Source organism: Rhodnius prolixus, unplaced genomic scaffold, assembly GCF_049639745.1.
Source record: "Rhodnius prolixus isolate KJV_2025 unplaced genomic scaffold, Rpr scaffold_4, whole genome shotgun sequence".
NCBI classification, from domain to species: Eukaryota; Metazoa; Arthropoda; class Insecta; order Hemiptera; family Reduviidae; genus Rhodnius; species Rhodnius prolixus.
The window spans coordinates 49,819,026-49,839,130 of record NW_027411614.1 but is presented as its reverse complement, the minus strand read 5'-3'; the positions used below and the strand labels follow the sequence as shown (position 1 = coordinate 49,839,130).

Here is a 20,105-nt window from a genome sequence, read left to right as displayed (position 1 = left end):
ACAAGAAAAGGGTTAAGAGGATCAGACAATTATTAATAAGAAATTCAATAAGTTGCAAACAATTTTGCAGTGTTAAGGAAGCATTACTTCCTCTGCTGGTGACAGGAAATGTGGCTATCGTGTCATAATTTCAGTTTTGGATTGTTGGTATCCGGATTCCAAAGATCGATAAGCTTTTGGAAAGTCAGTCAGCGAGTCATCCTACCGGAAATTACCATTTTACTAAATAGCCTTTCGGAAACAGTTCCTATGATTTTTTTTTGAAATCGTGACACACTGTTACCTTACTTAGAGAGCTTTATTTAGGCGGGTGAAGTTAAACTCTGCTCAGTACATTATGTGGTTCTAACAACTGAATGGAATGTCAGATGTCTTGTTGGGAGTATGTCATTTCGATTTAGAATTTTTTAAGGAAAAACGTTCACCGATTATTATAATTTAGTTTTTTTTAATCCATATTAAGCACATGATTCTGCGTGATATTGCTGTCTCGCCTGAATGAAGCTTGAAATGCAAATTCTAACTTAACGCTTAATAAGAAAACGAAAATGTTTACGTAATAAGGTCAAACTGAAGAACCATTGCTTGATCTGAGTTGTGAAAGTTTTCAGGGTATTCTATTTAGTATTCGCTGATTGGCTCGGATCTGCACCTCCCGGTTTCATTCGAAATTCTTTTGATCCACGACGGATGATGGTTCACTTCAAATGTTTGTTATCACTATGCTAAAGACACCCCCAACAGACAGACTTGATGAATCTTGCAGCTGGCTGTAGATGTTGCCCACTCTACTTCTCTTTGGGGGAACTATAAATAGCTGTTCACCTCCTGCCGCCTTCTTGTCTGTCTCCAGCCTCCGAGTCAGTTGCCGTTGTCTTACAGCTCACCTCACAGAAGAATACTAGCACGTCATCAACCCATCCTTATTCACATTGCCTTTCTCCTTCTTACACAACCTCAACGTACTTATCGATCGCCAAATTCTAGCGCTAAATATATTTCACACACATACACACACAAAAACTGGTGTGAGACCATCACTTCCTGCAATTCACTACGCTTAAACTTGTGCATCTTCTTCAAACTTCCAACATCATTAACATGTTCCATTCTTACGGATTGTAAACTAGTAATTAGTTTGGAAGGAGACCTATTCCTGCTCTCCCTAGCTTTGGAACTGTAAGAAATATAGCCAAAATCCATTACTATTCGCCTTCATTTCTCGAAAACTGTTGTAGCGGTTTTTCTTTGAACTACCCACATGAAAAACTATAACTTTTATTTCAGAAAATTAATTTTAGAGCAGTTCTGAATGTGGGGAGGAAGCAGGTTTCCTGCTAAAGTACCATTTCCTTGGACGGTGCTGTGTTTCCACCTACTGACATTGGTGACGATCAATTATTTGCTTAAATAACCTTCTGGTTTTAAGTTTTAGGATGAGTTATCTGATAAAGAAATATTGCACAATGTTAGAAATTCTGCCATATAAATGGATGCCATCGGCAAGAAGAGCCAAAATGGGATGCACCTCCAGTTCCTCGCACTGCTCCTGATCTAAACAACTGTGGATGTTTTCCTGTTCATATGGTTTAACGTTGAATTCTAATGGACGAAGCACTTCAAGTACCAACATTATCTTTGCTTAATGACTAAATAAAATGAGAAGAGTATGCAAATTTTTGCAGGCTAGACGGCCGCCAGTGATGTGATGTTGGCCGTGCTGTTGGTCGTCTCGGTGGCCAGTACTTACCATGCTGCCGAGCACGATTGCCAAACTCAGCTGGACACTCTGCACCTAACAGCTGACCAACTGCCCACCACTGTGACGGCGTCAGCTGCTCAAGCGGTCCAGTCACTGTCGAAGCCGCCTTCGCCATTATGGGAAAGTTGGGCTGGTAAAATACTGTCAGCAGATGCGGAACTGATATCAGTCTCTTTGAGACTGGCCGGTGGACGGCTACGTTTGCTTCACAGGACCAACAGGTAAATACTTCTGTTTGTCTCTTCTACAACGAATATGAGCTAAAACGGATAACAAAGAATATCATCTGGATTCCTCACAGGTTGCTGGTGCTTCTCGTCATGACAAATTTATCGACCTGTTGTTTACTTTTAAAGTAATTTAATGTTTTATTAAATTATTTATATAATTAATTGAAATTCACAACTGAAGGTGCGATTGCTTTTGAAACAAGTAAATCTAGTGACCGAATCCATAACATGAGAGGAGTTACCACAAATGAATCACTTATTGACCTTCACCGCCATGTAAACACAAGACCAGCGTCGATGGTTGGGGGATTTCAAACTTTAATATTTTAAAAGAGTCATCGAGAAATTGTTTGCTTGCAAACAGTCCTTGATGGAGTGCTATTTATTCATTTTCACACAGTTAACAAGTAATGATAGTTGTATTTTTTGTATTACTCTTTGCAGTACAAAAATCAGAACTTCAGAAAAAATCTCTGAAACCTACCATAGGATCCTACACCGTTATAACAACAGTTCCCCGACGTGGACACATCCATTTTGGGACTGTGCTGTTGAACAATGGATTTTTGGATACATATCACCCATTACTGATAATCGGTAAAAACTAGAATTCATTTATTTATATATTTTGTTTGCCCTTATAATTTAAATTGTTCTAATTGTTTTCTTAAACAATGCAGTGGCCAGGTGGGAGTTTACTATCTGCTGGAGAAAGCCGAGTTGGACCTATGCAATGAACATCTCAGTTGCTTGATCCCGAATTCCTTACGTTGTGATCCGCAATCCACTAAGGTAAGTTGACGTTTTCAAGATTTGTTATTTGTGTTTTCCATAATTTTCATTTTCCCACACTTTCTAGTAAAAGGAAGGAATTTAGATCGAGTTAAATTTCCAAAATAGAGTTTTCCGAGATTACTCAGTACTGCTAAGCGCGGTGAAAGTGTGTTTCATTTATGTAATTACTATTGTTTCTGCCGTTCCTAAATAATGTGCCCATTTTTATACTAAATTCAATGAAGAAAGTTAACATTTTAATCACTGTCTACTGCAGTTGCAATATGTGCTTAATCAGTAAGTTTTAATATAATTTTTATGTATTTTTCTCGATTTGGGAATGCGTGATTTTTTTGCTCGCTAACTCTTGGGTAGAGTCGAGTCCGAACGTCAATATTTGGTCAGTATACTTTGATATTTATATTAATATTAAAGAAAACATATTGATGATTTGGTGGCAATACGAACAACACTATTGAGTGGTATCTAATTATTGACAATTAGTTATATCGATTTGGACTATAAAAGTTAATAATTATTCATCTTATAATGGCTTAAAAAGTGAGTAGAATCCGATGGAGGGTTTTTTTGATAGATGATCTTCGTTGTTATTTTAAAAGAATTTGCTGATATCCTTTTTTTTTGCAAAATATATCCATCTAATTTGAATTTTTTTGTTCAATCTAATTTTTATATTTATTTATTGCAGTGCGAAACCGAATCGAGTGGACTTAATTACCGTTGCTCTTGCCTATCGGGATTCGTCGCCCTATCGCATTCCAATTATAGTACAAGGGATGAACCACAAATCTTCGGTGAATGGGGGCCTGGTGATACAGGCGTTTACAGGTGAATTTTTCATTTTTTGTTTTCATTCATTAGGTTTTCTATTTCAGCGATGATTGCCCTATTTTTGCATTGCAGGTGTATACCAAGTTGTATTAGTGAATCTAGTTGTTTGGCCGAACCGCACTTTATCTTAAGGGCGGTAGTAATTTGCGTACAAATTCTGTCCATGGTGTTTACCATAGGAACAGGCATTATCATTTTCAAACGAAGAAAATGCAAGGTTGGATATTTTTTACATTCATTTCTTTAATTCCATCCATTTTATCAATTTATATCTGTTTGATAAATATGTTCTTTTTCAGCCAGTGGCCGTGGGCATGTGGACAATACTAGAAACCCTTTTGCTGGGAATACTTCTTTTGTACGGTTCGGTAAGTGATCAGCTTCTACATTAAAAGATTTTTTATACAACTTTCTAAAGCTCTGGAAAATCGGCGCTGCAAGTGCTTTTAGCCATTAATCTGTTAGGTCATGCGCACTAAAATATGTAAGGAATTACTCACTTCTCGCTCCAATAGTCCCCTTTTTTGTGCAAACATTATATGTGTTCGGGTCTAGTTTCACTGAGCTAAGTGCCACACGGAGCTTTACAAATGTCTGCCTTTCCATAGATCGCAGTGACTGATGGCTTTTGATTCTTGTTCCTCCAAACCAGTGGTTCCCAACCCCTTTTTTTTCGCCCCGTAACCCTAAAAAAATTTCACTCGAACCCCACACCCCCTGAAATTTATATAGATTAAAATAAACATTCAACTCAAGAATAAATTAAAGTCAAAAATATTATTACAGGTAACGAACCAAAGACATCTGATTGTAAAAGTAAACAGAGAGGTTACTAAATCACAGGTTATTCCACTTAATACGTATGTGATCTCAATTATACAAACGAAAATAAATGAGATGTTTTCTAACAAGCTCAATATCTTAATCATGAGAAATAAAAATATGAAAAATATATTTTTTTTTTTTCTTTAACGCCAAGCCGTTGGTGCTCAGTCCATTCGGCTTCTGGCAGCCCAATATAATTTAGTCATAATGGTATTGTCGTGAATATTTGGATTTGTGCTGTCGTTCGCGACGACATCTATCAAGGCGTGGCAGACCGGTAAGTGCTGACTATCCATTTCCTCCTCTTGCAGGCGCAGGGGACACCAATCCTAAGCAAATGTTTTTGGAGGTAGTCATGCCCTGTAGTCATACGAAAGCATACCACAGCCTCCTTTCTTGCAGCTGTTACCGAAACAGGACTCTCAAGCAGCGTCCGCCACCGCTTTCCTTCTGCTTGATGCTGTTGGGTCCTTTTTATTTCTTCATTATAAGAAGACTTAACTACTTTTTTAACAGCGGAGAAGGCGAGCGGTGTTTCGGGTTGCTGCATTTCGGCTCCTCTGCGGGCTAGCTCATAAAGGAAAATATTTGAATAATAATAATAATATCCTATTATTTACCTAGACTTTTCTGGCACCCCCTGGAATATCGTCTCGCACCGCAGATTGCATTTTCTTCTTGGTACTTGCTGCTTTTCCTGGTTCCACTCTGTGCCTTATTGTTTTCACTCTCCCTTCGTTGAATTTTTCTCGGAAATTGCTTATTGCTCACTCACTGTTACAATTTCTTTACTCTTTAATAAAGAATAATTATTCTTGTTTTTAATTTCTTTTATTGTACTACGTAAGAGGCAGTATTTCAAAATTGAGTTTTCTCAGTCAGTTGTTGTTTTGAGGTCCCCTGCGTCCAAGATTAGTGATTTTTATACCAATTTGTGTGGGTGTGTGAACATAACTCAAAAATGGAAAATTCCAGCAGTTGAAATTTTGGACAAAGTCAGCCTATTGCAATTGCCACTTTACTGAATTGAGTTTTCAGTTTTGGGAAATTTTCGGGTTTTCTTTCAACTTTATACTAATTATTTGTTAGCAGATCTGTAAGTTTCTTTAAAATATTTTTCTTAGAAAATTTGTAAAAGGGCCTCTCGGAACCAGGGTGCATAGGCTCCCTCTACAGTAGATTTTTAGAGTAATGTACCGCTTCTCCACTCATAAAATATTAATAAGAATTAAATTTATTTGTCCTCTTTATTTGTGAGTAAATACAGGAAAGTGAATCAATTCTTAACCTATCCAGAAGTGAGTAAATTTGAATATTTTGGGTGGAAACTTAGTTTTTAAAATTTTAAACGCCCGCAGTTATTTCTAATTCTAATAACGGCAAATTATGACTTTCTAAACGATAGTTTTCTAATGATTACCTTACATTTACAGATGGTTCCTTTATCATTTGAACCTTCAGTGGAAACCTGCATTCTATTAAGATGGATTAGAGAGCTTGGTTTCATCATCTGCTACGGTGCTATTATACTCAAATTGTACAGGTTATTATTATTATTTGTAAATTTCAATAAAAGATTTCAATTCAAGTTCATTTAATAATAAATAATTCTATTGCTTGATTATCTAGGATTCTGATGGAATTCAGGACTCGTAAAGCCCATCGCTGGGTGGTGCGCGACAAAGACCTGCTAAAGTATCTGTTTGGAATGGTGATGGTGATGTTCGCCTACCTAGCAGCCTGGACGGCTACCAACATTAATTTTGTTGAAGAAGGTTTCAGTATAGTTGCTCTAGGTATCACAGATTCTGGTGAATACTTCCAGACTTGTAAACCACTTTGGTGGGATTATGTTACCCAAGCAGGTGAACTGAACTTCTTACCTTTTTTATGTAATAAAAACTAAGCTTACATGTGGTGGCCCTAATGTAGTCGCTCGCAATCAGCTCCAATAATACGCTAGCACTCTTTTAGAGTGGGCAATTTTCTATCAACAAAAATCGCCATTCCGCTTTTGGTTAAGTCAAGGTGCAAACAGTTCACCATAATTTACAAGAAGCATTAGCTAATCATAGAAGTGCAAGAAGTAGTTTATGAATGATTCCTGTTTTTTGAAGTCCTGGTTTTTTTTGTTTTTTTTTTCCTGGCATTGGCTTTTCACCATACAGCCAACTTCATTTTGAAGTCCTTGGAGATTTATGCAAAAAAGATGGTTACTTGGGTCTGCGTGCGACATACAAATCCATCCCATTAGCCTTCGCTTAAGTTTAAGACGTAGCGCAACTCCTTATGGATTTTGTTCCTGAATGGGCTGAGTACAGACAAAAAACATAGATTTTCACAAAAATGTCAAAGCATTGAAAATGTTTTATGAATAATGGAAAATAAAGAAATAATATTACTTTTATAAGTTTCATTCAGTCCCACTTCGACCGCTTCCAGAATCGCCCAAGACCCCTCGTTTGAGTGTTTTATAGGTCATTTTTTCACCAATTGGGCCTTGTATAACATTTTCAGTTAAAAACTACATTGTTTCTCCTACCACATCAACAGTTGTGCTTGTCATATCGTTACATGTACTTGTCATCGTTGATTTTCTCCAGCCGAAAACGGCTTGATGTCCGGGAGCTGACCGAAGCGTACAGCCATGTTTAACTATGAGGGAGCTTTTTTTAATTCAATCTTTTCTGTTTCAGCGAGCATTAATGCTAAAAAAAAACCTTACTGGAATTTTTATATTTTTACTTTTTCAGGGGAAATAGTGATTTTATTATTTGGCCTCCATCTGGGCCTGGCTGCAAGAAACGCCACTGTTCAATACGTAGAATTACGCTACCTATTAGGAGCAATCGTCATTGAGACTCTAGTCAGTTCTCTATATTACGTAGCACATGCTACATTATGGAATACTTTACATCCTAGTCTGGCGTACATCGTAGCGTTCATGCGTTGCCACTTCACATCCAGCATTGTCCTACTGCTCATATTTGCTCCAATTGTAAGTTTATCTCCAATGGCTCACTTGAACCTAGTTTTTATTTCAAAAACTATGATATTACTTTCTGATAATAGTAATTGTTACACGATTGCAGCAAATAGTAAATTTACCCATTTTGTTTGTTTTCAGATTCTATACAATCAAAAGCCGGTTCGTGATTCAAGGCATCATCTGACCCATGAACCTTCTGATGCTTACAAACCTCAGGATGGTATTTATGGGGAAATCGATGTAGCGGAAGTAAATTTATCTGAGATGAATCCAGAAGAAATTAGAGTTAGTCTTTACTTTTTGTTGTAATGCAACTTTAGTTTTTATACATTGATCTTGCCTACATGCATTGTGCAGTTAATACGTAACTTTTTATTTCTTGCTTACAGGCAGAATTAAAACGATTGTACACACAACTTGAAGTTCTCAGAAACAAAACTATTTGCCAAAATAACCCGCACATTTCTAAAAGGCGTGGTGGACGTAAAGTAGCTCATAGAAGATTTTCTCTGCAGGTTTGTGCTTTGTTTGCTGTAGTACGATCGCAATCAATAATGTATCATCTGTTAATGATCATTCCGATCGTGATTGATGAAAATATTTTCCTAATATGAAAAGCCTTTTTGAGTTTTGTATTTTAAAAGACTTTGCATTTACTAGTTATCTCAATTTTTTCATTTTTTGACATACATAGTGCTGATTCCAATTAACAATTTTCAGTTTTGTGATAAAGAATAATTATCATTGTTATTGCTAAGTTGTGAGCAAACCAAAGGCAGCAATTCAAACGAACTTAGGTCTAGTACAAAGCTTGGCTTGAACCACCTAAGTTTGTCAGCAGACCGAACAAATTGCACAATAATCGTTAGGTGAAATAATCTACGCTTTTCCTTCATTAATCTTTACCCGATTAACCTCTCCACTATCCGTATAATATTCGTGAAGGGAATAGAAATTCCCTTCTTTCTCAAACTTAACGAACTGGATTTAGTATCAGACCTGTAATAATCAGTAAGGAATCTAGTGTTATTAGTGATTTCTGTGGAAAATACAGAATCAATACGTCTTTTCTGGACATCAAACAAGGTGCTGACAAGCCGTCCATTTCTGGAGGCTGGACAGACTTTTGTTCAAAGGTTTGCCAACAACAGGTACAGGACCAATAAAAGGGAGAGTGGCGCCTAATTTGCCCAACTTGAGTTTAACGCTAGAGGGACATCCTTCATAGATGAAACTTATTCTACGAGTAGTCTTTTTGTATCCTCTACCTCTCTTTGAGGTGAAGCCCTATCCCCTACAAGAATGAAACAGTCTTTAGGCGGAGATAAACGCAATTTATATTTATGTGGACTGCTTTTACATTCTAGTGATATCTACAGCCATAATAGGGAAAATCAGATGGTTTATGCTTCTTGACTGAGAAAACATATGCATTACATCAGATTGTCTGTGAAAGAAAGAAAAGGAAACGGATTTAGTTGTGTCAGTACGAAGGGCTTGTTTGTTGTTTGTCTCAAAACCCTTTGGAAGAGATTAACCCCTGCTTACTAGAAACCTCCAAGTGTAAGTAACAGACATAACTGGAAGAGGTGTTCCAAGTAGTGGGGGCAGTAACACTCCTTCTGGATTACGAAGGCATACTTTTCCCACGAAATTCAATCTAACCAAATTATGTCATCAGAAGATCAAAAAATGTAACCACCACACTGCACGTTATTTCTGTCAAAGAACTTCTTCGTTTCTTATCAGAATCACAGATTAGGGAACAAATCCAGGCTGAAACGTTTGATAAATTGAGAAAAATGAGTTTTAGTCTTACACCCATCTAAGGTTCAAAACATAAAAAAGAAATAGAAAAGATCATGAAGCAAAAGACAAACAAATCATCACATCGCTGATCATAATTATGAAAATGTCGAGTTTAAATAATTAAAGTGTAGCTCGCCCAGGTAGATCCCATTCATGTTGTTGCGATCTTTTTTGTTTTGGTCACGAATGTATACCTTCAATCACGAGTTTACAACACGATTTGATTGGCTCTCCGTTTACCCTTGAAGCTTGCAATCCATTGTCCATGCGATTTCTCCAATCTTAAACTCCCTCATTCGGTTCATTTAAGTTAAAAAGCTAATGTTGCTAAAATACTTTAAAAAGATTTTATTACTCTCTCTTTATAGCACTGAAAAAAAAAACCTATACCTGAACATGATAATGCTAAATATACCGTTTTCTGCCATTTTTGTATGCCAACCCAGAAAAAAGGAAGCCGTGAGAAGGTGAGTCGAAACGATAATTAAAAAAAAGAACTAGGTGAATGGAAATGTTTTTTGACTTATTATAGGTTGATTGATTTCTGCACGTGTGATTTACTTTAATGTTTGTATTACACACTCTACAATAATGCCGACTAATGTTTTTTTATTATTACTAATGTTAATTTATAGGTCTATTATTTGCTTTAATCTTCTATTAATTAGCTATGAATTTACTTTCAGCAAGAGGCGAACGGAGCAATCAAATGGATCATTGAGATCCACAGCTCTCCTGAAGTTTAAGAAACACAAAGTTGGTCATGAATAGTTATTTATTTCATTAGTATGTAAAGTAGAACTTTTTTTATATCCTAGAAAAGCACACACTAAGCGAAAACATACCTAAAGAAAAAATAAACTTCACCCAATGGTTGATTCTAAATATTAGATTTATTTTTCTGCAACCTGAATAGTCTCAACTACGTATTAGTTATCACGAAGCAGGCCCTTTTTCTTGCACCGACTATCTAAGAGTGTTATTACATCCTTTCGGTCTTCCAGAAGAAACCAGGTCCACCGTTTTTCCTCCTGTAGGTTTTTTGGTATCGTGTTCTCCCCGATCCTCCGACCACAAATAAACGATTGCTTCTCGATAACGGGACGTTTCCTCCAATCGGAAGGGTGGATTAACACCTTTCAATTATATTTTCTGAGCCTATATGTCTTATTAAAAATGGCCTAAGTTGAGATGAGTCTTATAGCGGCGGGACTTTAAGGGAATGCGACACTTCCTTTGTTCAGTAGAGACCAACGAGATGCACTTTTATGATTCAAGCTGACTTAAACTCCTCTTCTCCAGTTCAAAAGCTTCGTGGGGCTTAGGTGATAGCGGTACCCGCTGAATCAAAGTTCTCATTGGTAGGTGGTACTTTCTGTGATTGTAAACTGAACTTTACTCACTTATTCAATAAATAACTATTCTTCCACTATTATATTATTAAGTAAATAACTGTATTATAAATATTTAATATTATTTAATTATTATTCATTTTTAATAATATAAAATAACAGATTGATTCCATGACATTTTTTTCGAAAAAAATGCTTCGTTCGCCCCTGAGTTAATTAGAGCATGTGTTTTGGGATCTTTTTTGTATTATTAACAATTTAACTAAATTATTTATCTTTTAAAGATGAGCAACATGTTCAGTTCATGTGAAACCCGATCTCTAATTTTCGGTTGTGTCCCCGGGTAACGTCTCCCAGAAACAGACTAGCAGAGACAGTATGAAAGCTTGTCACTCAAAGCGAACCATGCTCAGAACATCTGGAAAGAATGTTGGGTGGGAGCAGAGAGTTCATTTCGTGCTAGGGAATGGTTATTTCTGGCGCTGGATTGGTTCTCCCCACTTGCCAGGTCGCCGCTGTTCCTGAAGATGCCCTACAAAGCTTGAATAGTTACCAGCTGAGAAGGGTGTATATCCTCCGTAGAATATCTTCCAGACTCTTAATTTGAGATATCATCTTTGGAATCCTCCGTCTTTTTTTAATTTGGAAGAGTAGTAAAGTAATCGCCTATTTTTTCAGGCGGGGCTTAACGTCCAACTACCAATTAGGTGTCGTGGACGGAGGCGACTAGCAAACATACTTCACTGTAAATTTCTTTTATTAACCGTTAAATAAAATCCAAGGCCTAAGACCGGGAATGGAACCCAGTACCACAATGCATATTAGCTTTGCATGTCTCGCCTCTAACCGCTCGGCTACCGTGGCGCCTAATTTGGAAGAGTAGTTATCATTAATTGTCGGAATAAGCTAATCGCTTTTCCTTGGGAAGCATTAAGAGTAAGTTTGTTTTGTTTTTGGGTTAGCAGCTTTATTATTAAGCTGTTCATTAACTCCAGTAGAGGGTTTATTATATAATTAAAAATGTTAGGGTATCTTGTCTAACAACTAAGAGTTCATTCTACAAGAAGTCATACTTCATGGGTTCTACACCACCGAGCAGACTCGCGATCCAAATTCCGAAGAGGTGGTCATGCAATAATCACGACCTGTGGCAACTCGAGAACAAGCCTCGAACTCTCTCGCACTAGATCTATTTTAGGCGCATTGCAATAATCCCATTGGAAAAAAAAAAGTGACTCGTTGAGAGATGACCCCCTTCCAGATTCATAGTCTGCTCTAACTTCTCTGTTAGCTCAATGCATGAACTTCTTTCACAATCACATACTTACTCCTAAATCATCCTCTTTCGTAGATATTCATAACCTTGTTATTTTTGCATTAAATGTTTAAGGCACTACAACAGAAACAGAAATCAGCTGCAAAGCAGAATTCTGAGGGACTGGAACCGACAGAGCAAGAGGTGTCCAGGACTCCAGAGGACTCGGTGTGCAGTAACGAGGGTCCAAGCGCTATCTACAATGATGGCCCTTCAACTTATAGCGAACTGGGCGGTTTTGGTACGCCAACCGTTCAGCATAGAAATTCAAAACAGTGATTTCAGTTTTCTTTTTGTTCAAGTTTTTAAATTATTGTATAAAAAAAACAAGAATGAATGAAAGAGAGTTTACTTTAAAAAAAAGGCCCAAAATTGGATTATTTTTCTAAGCGTCCTAAACTAAAAAATGAAAGAGCTTCAAAAAAAAAAAAAAATTAATTATTGTCCAAGTTTTTAAAAAGAGAGAAATGAAAAAAGTGAAATATTTTTAGGCTTTACACACCTAAATCAAAGAAACTAATTTTTGAAAAACAAAACAAAACAAAATTAGAATAATATTCTTAAAAAATATAAATTTTAATAGCTTCGCTATTATCCTTTTCCCTTTTAAAATCCCTTTTTGTAAAATAAAAAAGAACTATATTTGCTTGTCCATTTTGATTGTTACGACGGGACATAGTATGTCCTTAAATCATAAGAACCAAAACAAGTTTGTTGATGTTATGTAATTATTATAAATGAAAGTAAAAGATGTAATATTATTAAATAAATAAATATAGTAATGAAAAAAAAAATCTGGCTTTGATTGAGAAATAAGAATTTTTCCAATTTTTCATTAAACATCTTTACCTAAACAGCTTGGATCCACATGCTGGACCTCATGTCTACATTCTTTTATAGTTAAAGAGAGGAAGTGTAATAACCTAACGTTTTCGATATTAAGGGGTTATAGGCAGTCAGAAATTTGAAAAAATCGATTTTTACATATATATATATATATGTATATATGTAAAACGCAGACAGCAAAAATCGGAAAACTTGGACATTTTGGAAGACATGGAGGACTTATTTTATAGGCCTGGAATCGATGACACTGCGTAAGTTGAAAAAAAGATTATCCAGGTTTTATTCGCCAAACCTTTAACAGCTGAAAACTTTAAACGCGTTTTTCTCAAAACTACGTTTTCAAAGTCACGGTGGGCACGATATCTCAAAATCTACTGCACCGATCTTTTTGAAATTTTACGTATTTCTTTTACACATATTAAAATCGTACTTGGACGAAGGATATTTTTTTTTTCAATGAATAGAACTTGTTTTACAAACATAAAATGGTCAATTTTTTTTAGTGAAAATCATGAATCAAACTTTAAAGTTGTCCCAAAAATTAAAAATTCAATTTTTTTCTAAATCCTTCGGTCAAGTACGAGATAAAGTCATCTACTAACGAAATCTTTTCGAAATTTTGATTTCAGATGACCCAGTCTCAAGATATCATGTCCACGAGAGGGTTGCATTTTTTTGACGTGTTGCATTAAAATATTCGCCATTAGTACAATTATTATTAATTTGTAACGAAAAAATTACAATAAGTTCTTTAAACATAGACTGATATGACGCAAAAGTTCCCGAATAAAAAAGTAAACACGTTTTTCCCCCAAAAAAATTTGAAAAAATGACTTTTTTGGCGCCTCTGACTGCCTATAACCCCTTAAGTTTCTCCGGAAGTACACATCCGGAAAAGGCATAGAAGTTTTTAGTGAATTGTCTCTCTTGGTGTATGTCTATGAACCAAAAGTTCAAAAATAAAAAATAGCAGGAAAATAAACGTCAACAATTTTTTAATTGAGCTTGTTTATTTGCGTTTATTGTTTTCTTTTTTGTTTGCACAGAGATTTTAATGGTTTAAATCAACAGGCTTGATCATTTAACATGATTGCTTAATGATTACATTCCAAATCAATGTTTTCTTACCAGTTTTGTTGGGTTCAGGTAGTTCCATACTATCAAAAAAATTCAGTGTTTCTAAATTACCTGGTTTGAATTTAATAGTATGCTTTGTGTTGACTAAGTTATCTGTCGAATTGTTAAATTTTGATCCATCTCTAAGCGATGTCCTGTAAACTCCTAGTAGATCTTTTTCTATAAAACTTTTTGGATTGATTTCAGTGATTTGTCCCTCGCGGAATGCAATGGCTGCGGCACGCCATTCTGCTACTCGGGTTTCCGCTTTCCATCGTGCCAGTTTCTGACGATCCATGGAACCAACATTCACAATAGGTTGGGTTATATTTATCCGATCACTGATAAAACAACTGTTTTCTACGACGTTGGTATCTTCCATAGGCTGCCTAATATGGTTACCACAGCTCATATCTGGATATACTTCATTGTCTTCACCGCCTCCACAACATAAGAAAAATATCCTAAACAGTCTTCTTCGGGTGTGATTTCTTTTTTCAGTCTCTTGATCTTTCATATCTTAGTACACCATTAATTTTTAATTTCATTAAAATCGATTGATTTTGCCCAGCAACAGACATTTTAATTAATTTATTTACTAACAAAAACCTAATACACAACAATGAAACGAGAATAATAAAAGCAGGATTTCGCTTTTCATACATGTAAGTAAATAGTTAACATTAATTGAATTAAAAAAATTCTTAGATGAACACAGACAACGTCATCTTTTACCATAATTCAGATAATTACATTTTTCTAAAAACAAAATTTGTAGGTTCTCAAAGCATAGTTGACTTTGATATGGACATTTTTCTATGTTTAAATAAAGGTGTTGAAGGAAACATGATGTCAAAACTCCTCAAAACCTTACTAAAATCAATATTCCCTCAAGGAAATCAAAATTCCAGTAGACTAATATCTTCACGATCTGGAAGTCTGGTTAGAAATATTGTTCTCAATTATTACTTAAGTTTCAGTATAACAATAAAACATATATTGCTCTCTCATAGGAGAGGTTTACATCATCACCTTCGACAAAAAATCAAAAAAGCTACGGGTGCTAATATCAGCAAAATTAAATTAAATTATAATATAATATATATTATATTAATTAAATTAAAAAAAGACCCACTTGTCTGAAAACTGTAAACTGTTTTTTTATTTTAGTAACTTTACTTCCATTTTTATACTTTTTGATATTATACAGAAGTACTATTTCTTAAGAAGGATAAAATGTAAGTCTTTTTTGGACCAACCCCAATTTGTATCCCTAACTACGTATATACAGCAATCTTTATTGAAAGAATGTGGTCATTTTAACAAAAATCTTCTTCGTATTCATTCTCAAAAGTTACAAGAAAACTGCGTTTAAAATTATACTTTCATTTCATTTGTCTGGCTCAGTTAGAACTAGGATGTGCTGCAACCAAACTGCTAGCTGCTGAACTATAATAGTAACCTCACCACCGGGACTAGATTCTGAACCTGATTTTTAATGCTTAGGTTGAGTGTGATGTTGATCAAGGAGAGTATTAGCAAAACTGTGTGAAATTGTTTATTATTTAAAAACATCAATAGGAAGATTGAAGTTGAAATTCACTCGAGAGCAAATGCAGATAGTATTTCGCTCTATGCTCGAAAACGATTCCAGGATTTGGTTGAAGTATACAGACTTTATATTCAGTTGAATTAGTACATTTAAAAAAGCAAATATGCCTCTAGATGTTGGTTCAGAACATTTAGGAGTGCTTAAAGCAACTGGGGAATATGATAGGTAAGTAAATGGTTCTCACTTACTATATCCAAGCTGTGTGCTCAATTTTCATAGTTTCCTGTACTTTTTTTTAAATATTTGTGAATATAGTAAATGAAATTACAGATTAAAAGATTTACTGAGGTCACGACTTTATGAATGCGGTTGGGTAGATCAGATACATATGCTTTGTCGACAATCAAGAAAATCTCCTAATCCAACTGTAAATGAAATGTACGCTGAAGTAGCCAAAAAAGGTAGAGGTATGTAGTGTGTATAATGCTTTGTTTTACTCAAAAAAATTAGACTTTCCACCACGAAACGGTTCAAATATTATTGCAGAATTCGTTGTTAAGTCCCATTTCGCCAAAGCTTTCTCATCTGTAGTTGCAGTTTTGGGCCATGGATGATCTTCATGAAAGATAGTCTATGTTTGAAGGAGCCTTCTCCTTATAAACTGCCATCAGCTACGACCTTTCTAAAGCAGTGCAAGCATTTAATTTCTTAATAATCGCCGCAGTCACGTGACATCGCAAAGTAACTATTGCAACTCAATAGAACAAGATATGAGGTCGTTACTTCGACCCTTGTCTCAGAGCTGGACCTACTTTCCTCCACTATCTATTGAATAGTATTGTCTTAATCATTTTCCAGGAATCACTATTCTATTGTTTTCTTATTGTGTATTTTGATGTAATAGTATTTCATGCAAAATTTTAATATTTCTTTAAATTTTTGTGCAATATCAATTGTCTACTTGATGTAAATTTTTAAAAATAAGTTTTGCATTGATTTTAGGCCTAGTTCCTGCTTCTGTTAAACGAGAGCTGCTATTGCGAGTTAAAGAACACTTATTAACTACTTCTGGATATTACGATGATGATCCTGTGCAAGGGGATAAATAAGCTTGCAATGAATTTATTAATTTACGTTTCTGTTTATGAACAATATTTATATCGTTAACGTACAAAAAAAAGTTAATAAGATGTAATTGTGTATTTTCAGTTAATAAGATATAATTGTGTAGTTTCATTTTTAATTAGAAAAAAACTACATTGCAGTTAAGGAATTTTGACATAAAAGAAACTTCTTGATGATGTGGTGTTCACTCTTCAAAACTGTGGCTCCAACGTTCTTGCAAGTGCTCAGCTTTCTTGCTCTTATCGTGCATCGATCAATTTATTACTAAAGTAGTTATTTATAAATATTAAAATTAAGCAATAACTACCTATTTGTATCACTAAACAACGAGTGATTCCTGCCGTCACTGAATACACTGATTCGGATTCGCCGAGTTTGGCTATCCTCTTTACATAGTTTTTCCCTGTAGGTCACATCTTCAGCTCAGCTCGTTGTGACTAGTCTAGTCCTTTTTTTCCAAGGATTCTCGCACCTCAAAGGAAAGGGATCCTTCACTTTTTAGGACGTTTCTTCTCCTATCACAGTCTCCACAGGAGCTGAATAACTGTTTTCCTGATCTATTGTGTTTAAAAAAAGAAGTCGAAGTGACTTAATCATAAATTATTTTGAAAAACAGTGAAAAAAGGATATTCAGGTTTTTTTTTAAAGAATTAACTGCCGATATTTGTTAAACAATACCAGATATTTCCTGAGATTTTCTCTGTTACAGCTTTTGTTTCCCGTAATTCTGTTTAATTTCGGTTCATCAATTAAATTGATTGATCCATAATGGATTCTGGAGAAAGTCTTGCTCTGCAAAAGGTATATAGTTGTTCTTCTGAACATGTTAGTTAATGATTTATGAGAGTAGAAAATATTATTGAAATGTACACAATTTAAAATAAAACCACTCGCCGCATAAACTGTTCAATCCCGTTACAGGAAATTCCATCTTAACATAACATCTCATCACAATCTACTGGTATCATAACTTTATTTCAGAAAACTTCCACATTACTCTCCTAAACCTATTAAAAGACAGTGTCCTCACTGAGTTCATTTTTGACGGCGAGAGTCAATGGAAATGAATTTTTAAAGATTACCACTGGGTAACTTCTCCATTCTAAGTGAGTTATCGACATTCGATATTATATTTGTTGCTTACATTGCAATAATTGTGTTGATTGTAACGAAATAACTAGCTAAAACTAATAAATGAATACATTTAATGTATGTACACGTGTTTATGTAATTTATTTAATAAATACAAACATGTTTTATTCAGTTTCACTTAGATGCCGATTGTTAATCTTTAAAAATTCACTCAATTGTTTTTTTAAAAGAAAATATTTGTCCATAAACATTTTTAGCTTAGTCTTTTCATGCAAATTTAAAAGAAGATTGAATTTGTATACACTAGGCTAACTTGAACAAAATTACTTTCTCTGTAAAATACATTTTTGTTTTTTTTCGCCAATAAACAGAGAGGCACAATGTGATAATTTTTTTTTAATTTTAAATCCTTCGATTTATCAACTCATATTTACATACTTTTTCGACAATGTTTGCTTATTTTACGAGAAATTCTTTTTGTTTTTTCCTGCTAATGATCTTTTTCTAAGCCTGGATTAGTTGATATACGGCCGGTTAGTTTTAAATTTTACTAAAATGTATTATTATTAACATTATATCACTGTTTTATCAACAGTTAGCGTTACAAGGGAAGGTATTTAAGCTCAGTGGTTCGAACCCAGCTGCTAGTTCATTAGATTTTCTCTTACTAGGAGCTTCCTACAGCTCAACTTCTGGTGATGGATAGAGTAACGAGTACACTGTAGTGTTGTGTGCTACGAGGGAACGAACACTGAAGGCCGGCAGTGCACTGAAAATAGCTTAGGGAGCCAATTATCTTAGATGTTGGTGCGCAAAAAAATTAGCTTCATATCGAAAATGAATATTAAAAAAAGAAATGGAAATAATGATAAGAAATAATGGATTGCATTATTTTTTTACTAAGTAACAGCTTATTAATCAAGGCTTTCTTCGTTTGTAAGCACTATTGAAGAAGTGTAGTTTATGCTTTTGCCGCTAGATAGCATGTAAATGCAATTAAGTCTTTTTTACATTTATAGAAAAGTAAATAGATTTTCGTCAAAAGTGAAAGCCCCACCTACAACTTTTTGTGAAAAAAAATTTACCAGTGAACGTAGTATTGTTTTTTTGTTCTTTTTTAAATGGGTAAATACAATAAATTAACAACTTGGCAAAAAATTGGACTAAGCATGATTTGAATGCTTATACAATACCTTGCAGTGCCAAGTTTAGCTTCAGAGGATTCCTGAGGTTGAAGACTTCGTCATAGTATGACTGAAACCAGTTAGATATAAAAGCCCCCCCCCCCACACATTTTGGTATATTTTGTATACCATTCAAAGAAAAATGAAATAAAAAAACCAACAACTTCATTTATGTTTAAACATTTTTTTTTTTAATTATACATCATTTAAAACTAAAATAAAAATTACAGTAACAATGGTACATCAACTTTTTATTTATAAACAATTTTGGTTGATTTCTCCCCCTTAAATCTGATGTCGCCTGTTATAGATAAAAAAAAAATAAGGAATATATTTCCTTATTCAAAAATTACATGAAGATACACAGTTAATTTTTAAATTCTTAACCTATTTTTTTTTTTTTTAATTACAAGTTACATTATCTGGAGGGGCTTAATTTACCCGTCAACACTTTTTTGTTGTTTTCTTTAAGAATACTTTTTTTAGGTTATGATGTGCCTCCTCCTCCTATATAATAAAATATTTTTAAAAAATGATGCAATACGAAAAAACTTATGTGCAGTACGATTATCACCATTGAAGAGCAAGGAGAAATGGGAAGTGATTATTAATTTATTGATTTTTCTTTTTTTGTTTCGTGGAAAAGGCTTGTTTTCCTTTATTTATAATATCTAAAAATATTATTTTTCTTTTTTTTTGAATTTAAGGCACAAATAGATTTTTTTTTTATACTTACAATTTATACTTTTTATTTTAAACTGGACACAGAAAGAAAACACATGCATTCACTCGTAATAGAAATTTTGGAAGTAAAGTCTAGCATAGAAGACCATGTAAGTTCCCTCATCCGCATAATTGAGTTTATCTTTTGCAATCAATTTCAACAGTTAATTTTATCAGCCGTAGCACGCATGTTATTCTTGTTTCTGAATAGTTCTCGAGTCTCATTCATTGTCTGAGCTTAATTGAATCACTTTGGTGTACTGAGAGTTGCTGCCACTTACGGTGGTTCTGTTACCCAATACGTTGGCAGACTCAAGAGTAGTGTTTTGAAAAAGTCGTATAAAAGTAATGATGGACGAAAATGCTAGACCGGACAGAAATAGGAATAAACTAGCTTACTTTGAGGGATAAAAAATCAGCAATATTAACAGACGACTACATTTTCCTCTGCCCAAATAATCTTCCCCTTGGTTTATAGTCAGCAATCCTATACCAACATCAAGTTTCCTATTTGGAGTTTCTGATAATTAATTAACTAGAGCTCTGTATTTTAAGAGAT

The 20,105-nt window shown here is 34.6% G+C and overlaps 2 protein-coding genes across 8 annotated transcripts in view; both read left to right on the top strand.

Moving 5' to 3' along the window:
- Positions 1-12,702, top strand: part of smog (G-protein coupled receptor 158 smog) — a 93,079-nt gene extending 80,377 nt beyond the window's left edge. For 2 of the 5 annotated variants that reach the window (XM_074132456.1, XM_074132455.1), the window contains 13 exons: positions 1,686-1,983; positions 2,437-2,589; positions 2,673-2,784; positions 3,476-3,615; positions 3,691-3,835; positions 3,918-3,986; positions 5,877-5,986; positions 6,073-6,308; positions 7,197-7,441; positions 7,571-7,717; positions 7,822-7,947; positions 9,688-9,708; positions 11,984-12,702. In XM_074132456.1, the coding sequence (XP_073988557.1) occupies positions 1,709-1,983; positions 2,437-2,589; positions 2,673-2,784; positions 3,476-3,615; positions 3,691-3,835; positions 3,918-3,986; positions 5,877-5,986; positions 6,073-6,308; positions 7,197-7,441; positions 7,571-7,717; positions 7,822-7,947; positions 9,688-9,708; positions 11,984-12,187 (1,983 nt within the window). In that variant the 5' untranslated portion in view covers positions 1,686-1,708 and the 3' untranslated portion in view covers positions 12,188-12,702. Of the gene's footprint in view, positions 1-1,685; positions 1,984-2,436; positions 2,590-2,672; positions 2,785-3,475; positions 3,616-3,690; positions 3,836-3,917; positions 3,987-5,876; positions 5,987-6,072; positions 6,309-7,196; positions 7,442-7,570; positions 7,718-7,821; positions 7,948-9,609; positions 9,709-11,983 lie in introns of all 5 variants that reach the window. The other 3 variants (XR_012459765.1, XM_074132457.1, XM_074132458.1) reach the window with 3 other exon arrangements.
- A 1,709-nt stretch (positions 12,703-14,411) lies between these two features.
- Positions 14,412-16,652, top strand: LOC141456457 (transcription and mRNA export factor ENY2-like). 3 transcript variants are annotated; one of them, XM_074132486.1, is made up of 5 exons: positions 14,412-14,535; positions 14,649-14,812; positions 15,377-15,647; positions 15,753-15,889; positions 16,425-16,652. In XM_074132486.1, exons 3-5 carry the CDS (start codon positions 15,586-15,588, stop codon positions 16,529-16,531), a joined length of 306 nt encoding a protein of 101 aa, XP_073988587.1. In that variant the 5' UTR covers positions 14,412-14,535; positions 14,649-14,812; positions 15,377-15,585; the 3' UTR covers positions 16,532-16,652. The 3 variants fall into 3 exon arrangements, with proteins under 3 accessions (XP_073988587.1, XP_073988588.1, XP_073988586.1); XM_074132487.1 differs by having other exon boundaries at positions 14,511-14,535; positions 14,703-14,812; XM_074132485.1 differs by lacking the exons at positions 14,412-14,535; positions 14,649-14,812 and having other exon boundaries at positions 15,314-15,647.
- Positions 16,653-20,105: the final 3,453 nt, after the last annotated feature.